Here is a 17,361-nt window from a genome sequence, read left to right on the forward strand (position 1 = left end):
ACATGTCTCCGTGTTTTTCAAATGGACACACGGTCTGCGAAAACACGCTGACATGTGCAGAGACACATTGATTTTAATGTGTCTACGTGAGTCAGTGTCTCCGGTACGTGAAGGAACTGTCACCTCACGTACCGGAGCCACTGACGTGTGAAACCGGCCTTAGCCAGATAGGTTGACGTCACTGACATTAATAAGACTGAATAACAGGACTCAAAACTGCAATTACCGTAATTGTTTTCAGGCAATGAAAGGTTTTCAGTAATCCAATTTGGGGGGAATATATTTGCTACAAATGAAATATTTTGGAAAAATTTGTCGAGGCCTGCAAAACTGAATTTCAAATGATTCGCTAATTTTTGTTCAAAATCGCAGGAGTGCTGATAGTGCCCTAATTTCTCTGTACTGTCTATAAGTGGCTGCTGCTTCCTATATGCAAACATATAAGGCCATGCTCCCATAGCATACTAAGGACTCAGATATATTTAAAAAATAAGATATAGTTGCGCTTAAATAAATATCTATATATAAGTTGGGAATTCCTCCATTTTGAAATATGCAGTATAGGTATATGGTGCTTTAGGCTTATGATTTTTGTAATAAAGTTAATCATTAATTTTTATATTGTGTTCATTGTTTAGTTATGGTGGCATTTTGACAATGAGCTATATTCAGTCAAGGGGTGGAGTGATCCTACGGAAAATCAGCGGAGATATAAGAATAGAGTTCAAAAGAAAATGTGACAGACAAAAACAACAAAGTGAGTGGAACTGTCATTTTCTAATTGCACAATTATGGAGCCGGGCTGGAAGACAAGACCCAGGTAAATGTATTAACTCCTTATCGTATGATCACACAGCAGAATCGTTACATCAGCATCTACAGCATTAATCTGAATGACGTTTTCAGTGATCCGAGCACTTACGGCAGAAACAACACAATTAAGATTTATGAAATTTTTTTAACAAGTTATAGTATATAACATGTATGCTTAAATGTCCAAGGTTTAGTAGCTGGCTAAAATTCTGGAGCTTCTGAGGTTTTGTGATTTGTTGTATCTGGAACAGAACAGTGAATCAATATCAGTATAGAGTACGAGTCAAATGTCTCGACACAACAGTTTATGGAATGATTTTTACTGTTCTTATTGGCATGTGACAATTGTAGATTCAGACTGAAAGTATAAAAACCATAATGCGACACATATGGAAACAAGGTATAAAGAAATAAACCAGAATATGTGGAAAAATATATTTTCATTCACCTAATATAATTTATGTACGGTTTAATGTGCTCTATCCAATGATACTTGTGTCTCAGAAAATCGCCAGCACTTGTATAAAATCTTCCATATTTACTAATCTTCCATATTAGAATCAAGTAACATGCTATTGAAAGAGCTAATAAACCACCGTGTGATGGTAGGTGGAGACGAGCTTTACTTACCGGTAATAGGGAAGACTATTGAATTCTAAAGTTAAACTCTTTCCATCCTAAAGGTTTAAACCACAGATCAGATTTAATCTTTATTAATAACATCATCAATTATTTAAATTCTTTATGATTAATTTCTGATTATGTGTTTTTCCCTTTTTTTCTGTTTTTTTTAACCTTTTCCTTTTCTTTACAATTATGTATATACAGTATCTGATACTGGACATTGCTGTCACTATCAGATCTATATACAAGTGAGTCAAGCAATACCATACAGGCATGATTAAGGCCCGTGCAGGTCAGAAACGAGTGGCCTGATATCTGTATCTAGTCTGTCATCTTTTATTGTATGCAGAATGCTACTGTTATAATATTGAAGATTAATAAATGTGAAAGTTTTTATACTGCCATGACCAGAATATTTGTTAAAGGGAAGGTGCCGTGATTTTAATTTTTGTATTAAATATTGATTATACAATCGATTATTTTTAATACAAAATTAAATTAACTACTTTAATAGTTTTTTATTTATTGACATTTGTGTGTGCCACTGGGGGCTGCCATTTTGACTAGTGGGGGTGTGTGTGTCTGGGAACGACACTTGCACTCCTCACTTACGGCAACCATGGGCATAGGGGCCAACCGTCGGACCCCGACCGCATCTTTCACTGAGGCCGCTTCTCCTGCCTCTCAGCTGTGACCTGGACACGCACACTGAGCTGCTAGGTCACAGCTGTGAGAGGAGATCGCGGCCATTTTGTTTGTTGTGGGCTCGGCTACGATGACCGAAGATGTTGAGGAGAAGCTGCTGGGAGCGAGGGTTTGGGGTAAGTATCTGCAGCATTAGCAGTGATCACAGTCTGTACTTATATAACACTAGCGAAAAAAGGGGAGTATCGACACCAAAATATGATAAAAAGGATATACAACTTTTATTAATAAATACATATACAACAAAATAACATATACATAACACAAACATGGGGGACTATGACAACTCCACCATGCGAATAAGAGGGAAAAACCAACCGGTACACAAATGGTAAGGTGTGCCAGCACCTATACGACCTGGGTATATAGTTCGCCGAATACCAAACAAGTCAGGGTTTCCAGGAATATAAAACAATATGTTTTCCTTTCAATATCATATTGGCACTATCTCCAATTCTCTCATGTACTCCCAAGTACGATGTCATATCAAGAAACGGAGACCTCGGAACTTACCCATCATAAGTCTGTGCTGGCGTAGCCTTACCACGACCCCTGACGCGCGTTTCGCGTTGATCGCTTCTTCCCCTTTGAAGAAGCGATCAACGCGAAACGCGCGTCAGGGGTCGTGGTAAGGCTACGCCAGCACAGACTTATGATGGGTAAGTTCCGAGGTCTCCGTTTCTTGATATGACATCGTACTTGGGAGTACATGAGAGAATTGGAGATAGTGCCAATATGATATTGAAAGGAAAACATATTGTTTTATATTCCTGGAAACCCTGACTTGTTTGGTATTCGGCGAACTATATACCCAGGTCGTATAGGTGCTGGCACACCTTACCATTTGTGTACCGGTTGGTTTTTCCCTCTTATTCGCATGGTGGAGTTGTCATAGTCCCCCATGTTTGTGTTATGTATATGTTATTTTGTTGTATATGTATTTATTAATAAAAGTTGTATATCCTTTTTATCATATTTTGGTGTCGATACTCCCCTTTTTTCGCTAGTGTTATATACTTATATTTAGGAGCGACACTCCTGTGCATATGACCTTTATGGTTTGATATTTGGGAGAGCGTTTTCTTTGGTGGATTATGACCATGCTCTCGGCCACTTATTGTATGATAAGCTTAAAGATTACCGTTTTAGTCTACAGTCTGTACTTAGTATTACAGTACAGGCTGCGATCACTGCCGACCTGCGCTGTCTTGCTGAAAGCTTCCTCCCTCAGTCCAGGGGCAGGAAATCACCCAGCAGCAGCAGTGTGTCTCCCTGTACATGGAGCATTATGTCTGCTGCTTTTCTGTGCAGCACTGATTTGTGGCTGGAGCCTGGACGTGTTGCACTTCATCACCATGACACAGTGACTGTCCGTGTACACTGGAGTCCGAAGCTCCATGTTTCTAAAAATAGAGCAATTCTCTGCAGCAGGGGATCCCTCCTGGTTACAAGGGGCGGCACAAGGCTGGCCTGTAATGGTTAACCCTTCCCTGCCTGCTGTGCATGGTGCAGGGGGATCAGTGTGCAGGCAGGCAGCAGCTTCACCTATGGCTCAGGTGGGAGGTCTGCACAGTGTAAAGAGGTGGGCGATGGTTGGCACAATAATATTGTTCTAACACTTGGGCTATGGTTGGCACAAGGAAGCAGACCCCAGGGGGTGATGACACTCAGCAAGCTCTAGCTGCTGTGTCACTACAAGTCCCAGCATGCCAGGACTGAGCTCCTAAGTGTTGTAGTCCTGCAGCTCCTCAGGTCTCCTGCCTGATCTTCCTACTATACATTGCAGAGCAGAGGGGAGGTGGCAGCAGTCTGAGACCAGTGATCCAGGGAGCAGAAGAGGAAAGACTGAGACTGGGCCCTGACACCCACCCTAAGCTCACTGACTCACCCCGTGCCCCCTGACACCCATCTCGTGCTCCCTGAAACCCACCTCAATCTCACCGACACCCCAAGCCTGGTGTCTTTCAGGACAAGCTGTGAGGATCGTCACCAGGGGCGTACATACAAATCAAAGGGAGACATAGCATAAGGTCTAATTGCCCCCCCCCCCAAAAAAAAATAAAATAAAATAATTGTGGGGGTCACAGAAGGGCATAGCTCACAACTTTCCTGTCTTTACATAATAAATATACTGCCATATATATTTATTACATAGTAATGCCATATAGGTCATACATAATGCCGCCAGATATATCTATTACATAATACTGTAATATGGACCGCACGTAATGTTGCCATATATATTTTTTACATACTGCTGCCATATAGATCAAACATGATGCCACCATATAATGTATATTTTTTACATAATGCTGCCATATAGACCACACTTGATGCTGCTAATTATTATGTGTGACCTGTATGATGGCATTATGTGTGATCTATATGACAGTATTATATGTGATATGTATGGTTGTATTATGTTTGATCAGTATGGTGCAATAATATAAGAACTATATGACGGGATTATATGAGAACTTTATTGTGGGATTATGTGTGATCTATCTATGTGGCAGTATTATGTGAGAATTATATGGTGGTTTTATGTGTGATCCATATGGCGGTATTATGTGTGATCTATATGGCGGTATTTGTGTGATCTATATGGCAGTTTTATATTCAGAAAGCGGACCCATTTTATGGTGGTTCTGGCTGAGCACCTGCACGCGGGTCTGGGGTAATAGAGGGGGCAGCATGACCTCCAGTTACGTGCAGTCAGGGGAGGGCTGGTGAGGCAGCTGAAGAGAGGGGTCTCATTTTTATCGTTACTATATGGCTACATTTCCCCCCAGTGTCACCCCGACTGCGCCTGTCGCCTCACTTTCACACATCGCCAGGACAGGATCTGAGGAGGGGAATGTGGTCTGCATGCAATGTCTGGATCAGAATAGGCCATCAATCAGCAGAAATGTTTCCTGGATTTCTGTGGAGCAGACGGTCCATCCATGTGTATAAAAGACAGCGCTCTATGTATAATCCCTGGCTGCTCCGCGCACTGAACATGGTGCCCCCCATAGACCAGCACACTACTCTCCTGAAATACTTTGTGCTGCTGTCACCCTGCTCCCTCCACCATATATCTCCCAGAATCCTTGCTGCCTGCCATCCTCTGAGACTGTCTACTTGTCAGTATAACTTTGCAATCACCAACAAAATGGCTGCACACTGTGTTCCTGAATCCTCTCATCCCTTAGCAAACACCAGAAGGGGAGGAGAGGAGACATCACACACGTCAGCAGACTCCGCCCATAATTACTGCAGTGCAGTAATGTGAGCTAGTTGTACACTAGGTTTTTGTCAAATTTCAGTAGCTGCTCCCCCTAGTGTTTAAAAGTGGAAATGCCAAACCTTTTCAAATTATTTTTCATATTTTACTAAATTAAATAAATGATAATATTTTTTAAGGAAATGTAAATACTAATTCTTTACAATTTTTCAATTGCTGGAAAAAAATTTTTTTTTTGATGGCACCTTCCCTTTAAATCTTAGATTCTTTAAATGAATCCCCCTTTTACTCTTATAATAATAATCTTTATTTTTATAAAGCGCTAACATATTCCGCAGCACTTTACACACATTATCATCGCTGTCCCCAATGGGGCTCACAATCTAAATTCCCTATCAGTTTGTCTTTGGAATGTGGGAGGAAATCGGAGTACCCGGAGGAAACCCACGCAAACACGGGGGAGAACATACAAACTCCTTGCAGATGTTGTACCCAGGACTCCAGCGCTGCAAGGCTGCAGTGCTCTCCACTGAGCCATCGTGTTGCCCCTTATGACAGTGTAATGACCAGAGGTCCTAATAAGATCCAGTGGGTCAAAAACCGAGACTGCGGCAGAAATCCCAATATTGTCTTTACTAAAAAAAACAGTAGGATGGAGATTTAGTATTTGAAAGAAACAGACTGAAATCCCCTTATTGAATACACTCACTCAGCCAGAGTTGAAATCAGCATGCCAATCCCAAGGTTCCCTTTATGAGTGTGTTACACTGGGGATATAGAATAGATGTACCTGTCCAAAAGGTCAAATCAGGTACTACCCTGTTTCCCCGAAAGTAGGACCCCCCCGAAAGTAAGACAGGGTGGGGGTTTTGGGGGGGTCCTCCAATGTAAGGCCTCCCCCGAATGTAAGGCAGGGTTGGGGGAGCCGCTGTAAAATGTAAGGCCCTTACCTTTGGGCCGCCGCTGTCCCCCATTGGGTCCCCAGGCTCCAGAGGTGTCCTCAGGTGCAGCTGGGCGGGTCCAGCGCTCATGGGGTTAACTCGCCGTGTTAACCCCGCAATCCGCCCAGCTCAACAGCTCATTGGCTGCCCCTGCTCCCCACGTCACCGCCGGCCCCCTGCTCGAGCGCTGATTGGCCAATCAGCTCGAGTGCTGATTGGCCCAGCAGCTCGGGCTGTAATTGGCCGCCCCAGCCCCACGTCACCGCCGGCCCCCGGCTCGAGCGCTGATTGGCCCAGCAGCTCGGGCTGTAATTGGCCGCCCCAGCCCCACGTCACCGCTGTTTCCCTGCTGATTGGCACAGCGTTCCCTGCAGCACAGGCCTTCCGCACCCACAGCCGCACCGCAGAGGAACACGTCCAGCATTTAAAAACCAAGTAGGGAAACATGTACTGTATAGGGTATGGGGCTGTGTGCAGTGGGATACGGCACGGTTATGGGGTATGGGGCTGTGTGCAGTGGGATACGGCACTGTTATGGTATGCAGGCAGAGGGTATACGGCAATTACCGTACAGTACCGTACCGTAGTGTGTTACTGTGACCGTACTTTGATTTGTTGTCTGCTTTCCAGTTGAACGGTGTAACGTTAAGTACTGTACTGAATTTGAAAATTGTCATTTTTTTTTTCCGGCTAATGTAAGACCTCCCCCGAAAGTAAGACAGGGTGGGACTTTTTGGGGTAAAATTAATGTAAGACAGGGTCTTACTTTCGGGGAAACACGGTAAGAAAACAGGTGTAAATTGGCTGAGGTGTTATTATGGGACCCCCTGGGATGGCACACTGAGTATAAGTAGATCAAAACCCACAATACAATACACTTAATCTGGGGATACCGGGTATCTATTATTATGGCACCATGAACCTGAGGAAGTCTCTACTCAGGCATATAACTTGCATCTGCGCTAGCGGTGACGGATGTTATGACCTGGTGGTTAGGAGCACCCGGAACAACCTGATGGTTAAACTCACACAGGACAAGCTCTGGGAAGTGGGAGCTCTGCTGACCGCAACCCCTAATCCTATCACACAACTAGAAATAGCCGTGGAGCGTACCTAACACGACCTAGACGCCTCTTCACAGCCTAAGAGCTAGCTAGCCCTAGAGACAGAAAATAAAGCCTACCTTGCCTCAGAGAAATTCCCCAAAGGAAAAGGCAGCTCCCCACATATATTGACTGTGAGTTAAGATGAAAGTCACAAACACAGAAATGAAACAGGTTTCAGCAAAGGGAGGCCCGACTTACTAAACAGACTGAGGATAGGAAAGGTATCTTTGCGGTCAGCACAAAAAACTACAAAAGACCACGCAGAGTGTGCAAAAAGACCTCCGCACCGTGAGTGCATCCCAGAGCTTCCAGCTAGTAAGGAAAAATCATGATAGCCAGCTGGACAAGGAAACAATGAACAAATAATTAACTAGCAGGAACTTAGCTTCTGCTGGAGTAGACAGGTCACCAGAAAGATCCAAGAGCGAACTGAACCAGTACAAGAACATTGACAGCTGGCATGGAGTAACGATCTGAGTGGAGTTAAATAGAGCAGCCAGCCAAAGAATAACCTACGTCACCTGTGGAAGGAACCTCAGAAGCAGCAGCTCCACTCACAGCCACCAGAGGGAGTCCATGGACAGAACTCGCCGAAGTACCATTCATGACCACAGGAGGGAGTTCGATAACAGAATTCACAACAGTACCCCCCCTTGAGGAGGGGTCACCGAACCCTCACCAGAGCCCCCAGGCCGATCAGGATGAGCCAAATGAAAGGCACGAACCAGATCGGCAGCATGAACATCAGAGGCAAAAACCCAGGAATTATCTTCCTGACCATAACCCTTCCACTTGACCAGGTACTGGAGTTTCCGTCTCGAAATACGAGAATCCAAAATCTTCTCCACCACATACTCCAACTCCCCCTCGACCAACACCGGGGCAGGAGGATCAACAGAGGGAACCATAGGCGCCACCTATCTCCGCAATAACGACCTATGGAACACATTATGGATGGCAAAAGAAGCTGGAAGGGCCAAACGAAATGACACAGGATTGAGAACTTCAGAAATCTTATACGGACCAATGAAACGAGGCTTAAACTTAGGAGAGGAAACCTTCATAGGAACATGACGAGATGATAACCAAACCAAATCCCCAACACGAAGTCGGGGACCAACACAGCGCCGGCGGTTAGCAAAACGTTGAGCCTTTTCCTGGGACAATGTCAAATTGTCCACCACATGAGTCCAAATCTGCTGCAACCTGTCCACCACCGTATCCACACCAGTACAATCCGAAGGCTCAACCTGCCCTGAAGAGAAACGAGGATGGAGACCAGAATTACAGAAAAAAGGCGAAACCAAAGTAGCCGAGCTGGCCCGATTATTAAGGGCGAACTCAGCCAAAGACAAGAAGGACACCCAATCATCCTGATCAGCAGAAACAAAGCATCTAAGATATGTTTCCAAAGTCTGATTAGTTCGTTCGGTTTGGCCATTTGTCTGAGGATGAAAAGCCGAAGAAAAAGACAAATCAATGCCCATCTTAGCACAAAAGGACCGCCAAAACCTCGAAACAAACTGGGAACCTCTGTCCGAGACGATGTTCTCCGGAATGCCATGCAAACGAACCACATGCTGGAAAAACAATGGCACCAAATCAGAGGAGGAAGGCAATTTAGACAAGAGTACCAAATGGACCATCTTAGAGAAGCGATCACAAACCACCCAAATGACCGACATCCTTTGAGAGACAGGGAGATCTGAAATAAAATCCATGGAAATATGCGTACAGGGCCTCTTCGGGACCGGCAAGGGCAAAAGCAACCCACTGGCACGAGAACAGCAGGGTTTAGCCCGAGTACAAGTCCCACAGGACTACACAAAAGAACGCACATCCCGTGATAAAGAAGGCCACCAAAAGGATCTAGCCACCAAATCTCTGGTACCAAAGATTCCAGGATGACCAGCCAACACCGAACAATGAACCTCAGAGATAACTCTACTAGTCCATCTATCAGGGACAAACAGTTTCTCCGCTGGACAACAGTCAGGTCTATCAGCCTGAAACTTCTGCAGCACGCGCTGCAAATCAGGGGAGATGGCAGACAAAATTACCCCCTCTTTGAGAATACCCGCCGGCTCAGGAACACCCGGAGAGTCAGGCACAAAACTCCTTGACAGGGCATCAGCCTTCACATTCTTAGAGCCCGGAAGGTACGACACCACAAAATCAAAACGAGAGAAAAACAGCGACCATCGAGCCTGTCTAGGATTCAACCGTTTGGCAGACTCGAGATAAGTCAAATTCTTGTGATCCGTCAAGACCACCACGCGATGCTTGGCTCCTTCAAGCCAATGTCGCCACTCCTCGAATGCCCACTTCATGGCCAACAACTCTCGATTGCCAACATCATAATTGCGCTCAGCAGGCGAGAATTTTCTAGAAAAGATGGCACATGGTTTCATCACCGAGCCATCAGAACTTCTTTGCGACAAAACAGCCCCTGCTCCAATCTCAGAAGCATCAACCTCGACCTGAAACGGGAGCGAAACATCTGGCTGGCACAACACAGGGGCAGAAGAAAAACGACGCTTCAACTCCTGAAAATCCTCCACAGCCGCAGAGGACCAATTGACCACATCAACACCTTTCTTGGTCAAATCAGTCAACGGTTTAGCAACACTAGAAAAATTAGCGATGAAGCGACGGTAAAAATTAGCAAAGCCCAGGAACTTCTGCAAGCTCTTCACAGATGTCGGCTGAGTCCAATCATAAATGGCCTGAACTTTAACAGGGTCCATCTCGATAGTGGAAGGGGAAAAAATGAAACCCCAAAATGAAACCTTCTGAACCCCAAAGAGACATTTCGACCCCTTCACAAACAAGGAATTCGCACGAAGGACCTGGAACACCATTCTGACCTGCCTCACATGAGACTCCCAATCATCCGAAAAGACCAAAATATCATCCAAATATACAATCATGAATCTATCCAGGTACTCTCGGAAGATGTCATGCATAAAGGACTGAAACACTGATGGAGCATTAGAAAGCCCGAATGGCATAACCAGGTACTCAAAATGGCCCTCGGGCGTATTAAATGCTGTTTTCCATTCATCGCCCTGTTTAATTCGCACAAGATTATACGCCCCTCGAAGATCTATCTTGGTGAACCAACTAGCCCCTTTAATCCGAGCAAACAAATCAGACAGCAGCGGCAAATGTACTGAAATTTGACTGTGATCTTTTTAAGAAGGCGGTAATCAATACAAGGTCTCAAAGAGCCATCCTTCTTGGCCACAAAAAAGAACCCTGCTCCCAACGGTGATGACGATGGGCGAATATGACCTTTCTCCAAGGATTCCTTTATATAACTCCGCATAGCGGCGTGCTCTGGCACAGATAAATTAAACAGTCGGCCCTTAGGAAATTTACTACCAGGAATCAAATTAATAGCACAATCGCAATCCCTATGAGGAGGTAAGGCACCGGATTTGGGCTCTTCAAATACATCCCGGTAATCTGACAAAAACTCAGGGACCTTAGAAGGAGTGGAAGGGGAAATTGACAGCAATGGAACATCACCATGTACCCCCTGACAACCCCAGCCGGACACAGACATAGATTTCCAATCCAATACTGGATTATGGACCTGTAGCCATGGCAACCCCAAAACGACCACATCATGCAGATTATGCAACACCAAAAAGCGAATATCCTCCTGATGTGCAGGAGCCATGCACATGGTCAATTGAGTCCAGTACTGAGGCTTATTCTTGGCCAAAGGCGTAGCATCAATTCCTCTCAATGGAATAGGACACTGCAAGGGCTCCAAGAAAACACCGCAGCGCCTGGCAAACTCCAAGTCCATCAAATTCAGGGCAGCGCCTGAATCCACAAATGCCATAACAGAATAGGACGACAGAGAGCAAATCAGAGTAACGGACAAAAGAAATTTAGACTGTACCGTACCAATGGTGGGAGACCTAGCGAACCGCTTAGTGCGCTTAGGACAATCGGAGATAGCATGAGTGGAATCACCACAGTAAAAACACAGCCCATTCCGACGTCTGTGTTCTTGCCGTTCAGCTCTGGTCAAAGTCCTATCACATTCCATATGCAAGTAAAGAAGCTGCGGAGACACCATCACGTGTCTGCGTTGAGAAACACGTGATGGTGTCTCCGCGGTGTTGGATGTTTTGGTCTCCCCGAGGCCAATCATCTGTGCCTCTATCACATTGCATAGGCTCAGGCCTATGCTCAGAGAGTACCGCCAAATGGTGCACAGCTTTGCGCTCACGCAAGCGCCGATCGATCTGAATGGCCAAGGACATAGACTCATTCAGACCAGCAGGCGTAGGAAATCCCACCATGACATCCTTAAGAGCTTCAGAAAGACCCTTTCTGAAAATTGCCACCAGGGCACACTCATTCCACTGAGTAAGCACAGACCACTTTCTAAACTTCTGACAGTACACCTCCGCTTCATCCTGACCCTGACACAAAGCCAGCAAGATTTTCTCTGCCTGATCCACTGAATTCGGTTCATCATAAAGCAATCCAAGCGCCAGAAAAAACGCATCTACATTCCGCAATGCAGGATCTCCTGGCGCAAGGGAAAATGCCCAGTCTTGAGGGTCACCACGCAACAAAGAAATAATGATTTTTACTTGTTGAACGGGGTCACCAGAGGAGCGGGGTTTCAAAGCTAGAAACAGTTTACAATTATTTTTGAAATTCAGGAACTTAGATCTATCTCCAGAAAACAAATCAGGAATTGGAATTCCAGGCTCCAACATCGGACTCTGAACCACAAAATCTTGAATGTTTTGTACCCTTGCAGTGAGATGATCCACACAAGAGGACAGACCTTGTATGTCCATATCTACACCTGTGTCCTGAACCACCCAAAGGTTTAGGGGAAAAGAAAGACAAAAAACACTGCAGAGAAAAAAAAATGGTCTCAGAACTTCTCTTATCCCTCTATTGAGATACATTAATACTTTGGGCCAGCTGTACTGTTATGACCTGGTGGTTAGGAGCACCCGGAACGACCTGATGGTTAAACTCACACAGGACAAGCTCTGGGAAGTGGGAGCTCTGCTGACCGCAACCCCTAATCCTATCACACAACTAGAAATAGCCGTGGAGCGTACCTAACATGACCTAGACGCCTCTTCACAGCCTAAGAGCTAGCTAGCCCTAGAGACAGAAAATAAAGCCTACCTTGCCTCAGAGAAATTCCCCAAAGGAAAAGGCAGCCCCCCACATATATTGACTGTGAGTTAAGATGAAAGTCACAAACACAGAAATGAAACAGGTTTCAGCAAAGGGAGGCCCGACTTACTAAACAGACTGAGGATAGGAAAGGTATCTTTGCAGTCAGCACAAAAAACTACAAAAGACCATGCAGAGTGTACAAAAAGACCTCCGCACCGACTCACGGTGCGGAGGTGCCACTCTGCATCCCAGAGCTTCCAGCTAGTAAGGAAAAGTCATGATAGCCAGCTGGACAAGGAAACAATGAACAAATAATTAACTAGCAGGAACTTAGCTTCTGCTGGAGTAGACAGGTCACCAGAAAGATCCAAGAGCGAACTGAACCAGTACAAGAACATTGACAGCTGGCATGGAGTAACGATCTGAGTGGAGTTAAATAGAGCAGCCAGCCAAAGAATAACCTACGTCACATGTGGAAGGAACCTCAGAAGCAGCAGCTCCACTCACAGCCACCAGAGGGAGTCCATGGACCGAACTCGCCGAAGTACCATTTATGACCACAGGAGGGAGTTCGATAACAGAATTCACAACAGACGGACCCGGAAATGCTGCAGACCGCGTCCGAGGGTCTGTCACAGAATGGTGGCACATCGCTAACGCATGCCGATTATGACATGCGTTAGCGATGCGCTACATAATGGCAGTCAGTGGGTGCGCTGAAGCATCCATTACATTGCATTAAAGGGACTCTGTCACCTGAATTTGGAGGGAACAATCTTTAGCCATAGGGGCGGGGTTTTCGGATGTTTGATTCACCCTTTCCTTACCCGCTGGCTGTATGCTGGCTGCAATATTGGATTGAAGTTCATTCTCTGTCCTCCATAGTACACCCCTGCGCAAGGCAAGATTACCTTGTGCAGGTGTGTACTACAGAGGACAGAGAATGAACTTCAATCCAATATTGCAGCCAGCATGCAGCCAGCGGGTAAGGAAAGGGTGAATCAAACACCCGAAAACCCCGCCCCTATGGCTGAAGATTGTTCCCTCCAAATTCAGGTGACAGTGTCCCTTTAATGCAATATGAACCCAGCCTTAGACGGGACAACCCCTTTTAATGAAATGAGCAAATACAAACAATTTTGCAATTCTTTACTTTTTAACATTTTCAGACATCCTTGAAATATTGGCGCTTTTCTCCTTTCATTTACAGTTAGTTGCCGCTACTGCTAGACATGTGTAGGGCTTACAAGCTTTGTGATTGAGCTTGTAAGACTGGTTTAAAGGGAACCTGTCACCTGAATTTGGCGGGACTGGTTTTGGGTCATATGGGCGGAGTCTTCGGGTGTTTGATCCACCCTTTCCTTACCCACTGGCTGCTTGCTGGCTGCAATATTGGATTGAAGTTCATTCTCTGTCCTCCATAGTACACGCCTGCACAAGGCAAGATTGCTTTGCGCAGGCGTGTACTATGGAGGACAGAGAATGAACTTCAATCCAATATTGCAGCCAGCATGCAGCCAGCGGGTAAGGAAAGGGTGAATCAAACACCCGAAAACTCCGCCCATATGACCCAAAACCAGTCCCGCCAAATTCAGGTGACAGGTTCCCTTTAAGCTGGCCAAGATCACAGGAGTGAGGCCATACCTCCTAAGACTGGCTAGCTTAACCCCTTCCCGACCTTTGACGCATACGCTGCGTCATGAAAGTCGGTGCCATTCCGACCCATGACGCAGCATATGCGTCATGGAAAGATCGCGTCCCTGCAGGCCGGGTGAAAGGGTTAACTCCCATTTCACCCGATCTGCAGGGACAGGGGGAGTGGTAGTTTAGCCCAGGGGGGGTGGCTTCACCCCCTCGTGGCTACGATCGCTCTGATTGGCTGTTGAAAGTGAAACTGCCAATCAGAGCGATTTGTAATATTTCACCTAAAAAACTGGTGAAATATTACAATCCAGCCATGGCCGATGCTGCAATATCATCGGCCATGGCTGGAAACACTTATGTGCACCCACCCCACTCCTCCGATCGCCCCCCCAGCCCCCCGATCTGTAGTCCGCTCCCCTCCGTCCTGTGCTCCGCTCCCCCGTCCTCCTGTCCGCTTCCCCGTGCACCAATCACACCCCCTGTGCTGCAATCAAACCCCCCCGCACTCCGATCCCCCCCCCCGCACACAGCGACCCCCCCCCGTGCTCCGATCCACCCCCCCCCGCACAGCGATCCCTCACCCCGTGCTCCAATCCTCCCCCGTGCTCCAATCCTCCCTCCCGTGTTCCGATCCACCCCCCCCATGATCCGATCCACCCCCCCGTGCTCCGACGCCCCCCCCGTGCCCTGATCTCCCCCCCCTTATACTTACCTGGCCGCCCGAGGTCCGTCCGTCTTCTTTCCTGGGCGCCGCCATCTTCCAAAATGGCGGGCGCATGTGCAGTGCGCCCGCCGAATCTGCCGGCCGGCAGATTCGTTCCAGAGTGAATTTTGATCACTGAGATATATCCTATCTCAGTGATCAAAATAAAAAAAATAGTAAATGACCCCCCCCTTTGTCACCCCCATAGATAGGGACAATAAAAAAAATAAAGAATTTTTTTTTTTTCACTAAGGTTGGGGTAAGAACTAGGGTTAGGGTTAGGGGTAGGGTTAGGGGTAGGGTTAGGGTTAGGGGTAGGGTTAGGGTTAGGGGTAGGGTTAGGGTTAGGGGTAGGGTTAGGGGTAGGGGTAGGGTTAGGGGTAGGGGTAGGGTTAGGGGTAGGGGTAGGGTTAGGGGTAGGGGTAGGGTTAGGGTTTCGGTATGTGCACACGTATTCTGGTCCTATGCGGATTTTTCCGCAGCGGATTTGAAAAATCCACAGTGCTAAACCGCTGCCGATTTATCGTGGATTTACCGCGGTTTTTCTGCGCATTTCACTGCGGTTTTACAACTGCGATTTTCTATTGGAGCAGTTCTAAAACCGCTGCGGAATCCGCAGAAAGAAGTGACATGCTGCGGAATGTAAACCGCTGCGTTTCCGTGCAGTTTTTCCGCAGCATGTGTACAGCGATTTTTGGTTCACATTGAACTGTAAACTCATGGGAAACTGCTGCGGATCCGCAGCGTTTTCCGCAGCGTGTGCACATACCTTTAGAATTAGGCTATGTGCACACGGTGCGGATTGGCCGCTGCGGATCCGCAGCAGTGTTCCATCGGGTTTACAGTACCATGTAAACATATGGAAAACCAAATCCGCTGTGCCCATGGTGCAGAAAATACCGCGCGGGAACGCTGCGTTGTATTTTCCGCAGCATGCCAATTCTTTGTGCGGATTCCGCAGCGTTTTACACCTGTTCCTCAATAGGAATCCACAGGTGAAATCCGCACAAAAAACACTGGAAATCCACGGTAAATCCACAGGTAAAATGCAGTGCCTTTTACCCGCGGATTTTTCAAAAATGATGCTGAAAAATCTCATACGAATCCGCAACGTTGGCACATAGCCTTAGAGTTGGGTTGGAATTAGGGTTGTGGTTAGGTTTAGGGGTGTGTTGGGGTTAGGGTTGTGGTTAGGGGTGTGTTGGGGTTAGGGTTGTGATTAGGGTTACGGCTACAGTTGGGATAAGGGTTAGGGGTGTGTTGGAGGTAGAATTGAGGGGTTTCCACTGTTTAGGCACTTCAGGGGGTCTCCAAACGCAACATGGCGCCACCATTGATTCCAGCCAATCTTGTATTCAAAAATTCAAATGGTGCTCCCTCACTTCCGAACCCCGACGTGTGCCCAAACAGTGGTTTACCCCCACATATGGGGTACCAGCATACTCAGGACAAACTGCGCAACAATTACTGGGGTCCAATTTCTCCTGTTACCCTTGAGAAAATAAAAAATTGCTTGCTAAAACATCATTTTTGAGGAAAGAAAAATGATTTTTTATTTTCACGGCTCTGCGTTGTAAACGTCTGTGAAGCACTTGGGGGTTCAAAGTGCTCACCACATATCTAGATAAGTTCCTTGGGGGGTCTAGTTTCCAAAATGGGGTCACTTGTGGGGGGTTTCTACTGTTTAGGCACACCAGGGGCTCTGCAAACGCAACGTGACGCCCGCAGACCATTCCATCAAAGTCTGCATTTCAAAAGTCACTACTTCCCTTCTGAGCCCCCACGTGTGCCCAAACAGTGGTTTACCCCCACACATGGGGCATCAGCGTACTCAGGAGAAACTGGACAACAACTTTTGTGGTCCAATTTCTCCTGTAACCCTTGGGAAAATAAAAAATTCTGGGCTAAAAAATTATTTTTGAGGAAAGAAAACGTATTTATTATTTTCACGGCTCTGCGTTATAAACTTCTGTAAAGCACTTGGGGGTTGAAAGTGCTCACCACACATCTAGATAAGTTCCTTTGGGGGTCTAGTTTCCAAAATGGGGTCACTTGTGGGGGGTTTCTACTGTTTAGGCACACCAGGGGCTCTGCAAACGCAATGTGACGCCCGCAGACCATTCCATCAAAGTCTGCATTTCAAAAGTCACTACTTCCCTTCTGAGCCCCCACGTGTGCCCAAACAGTGGTTTACCCCCACACATGGGGTATCAGCGTACTCAGGAGAAACTGGACAACAACTTTTGTGGTCCAATTTCTCCTGTAACCCTTGGGAAAATAAAAAATTCTGGGCTAAAAAATTATTTTTGAGGAAAGAAAACGTATTTATTATTTTCACGGCTCTGCGTTATAAACTTCTGTAAAGCACTTGGGGGTTGAAAGTGCTCACCACACATCTAGATAAGTTCCTTTGGGGGTCTAGTTTCCAAAATG

The 17,361-nt window shown here is 46.3% G+C and overlaps 1 protein-coding gene across 2 annotated transcripts in view; it reads left to right on the forward strand.

The window, feature by feature from the left end:
• The first annotated feature begins 689 nt into the window (after window positions 1–689).
• LOC138638520 (galactose-3-O-sulfotransferase 2-like) overlaps window positions 690–17,361 on the forward strand; it is a 132,316-nt gene continuing 115,644 nt past the window's right edge. For both annotated transcript variants that reach the window (XM_069727890.1, XM_069727891.1), the window contains exon 1: window positions 690–820. In XM_069727890.1, the coding sequence (XP_069583991.1) occupies window positions 792–820 (29 nt within the window). In that variant the 5' untranslated portion in view covers window positions 690–791. The remainder of the gene's footprint in view (window positions 821–17,361) is intronic.

This window comes from Ranitomeya imitator, chromosome 5 (assembly GCF_032444005.1).
Source record: "Ranitomeya imitator isolate aRanImi1 chromosome 5, aRanImi1.pri, whole genome shotgun sequence".
Lineage (NCBI taxonomy): Eukaryota > Metazoa > Chordata > Amphibia > Anura > Dendrobatidae > Ranitomeya > Ranitomeya imitator.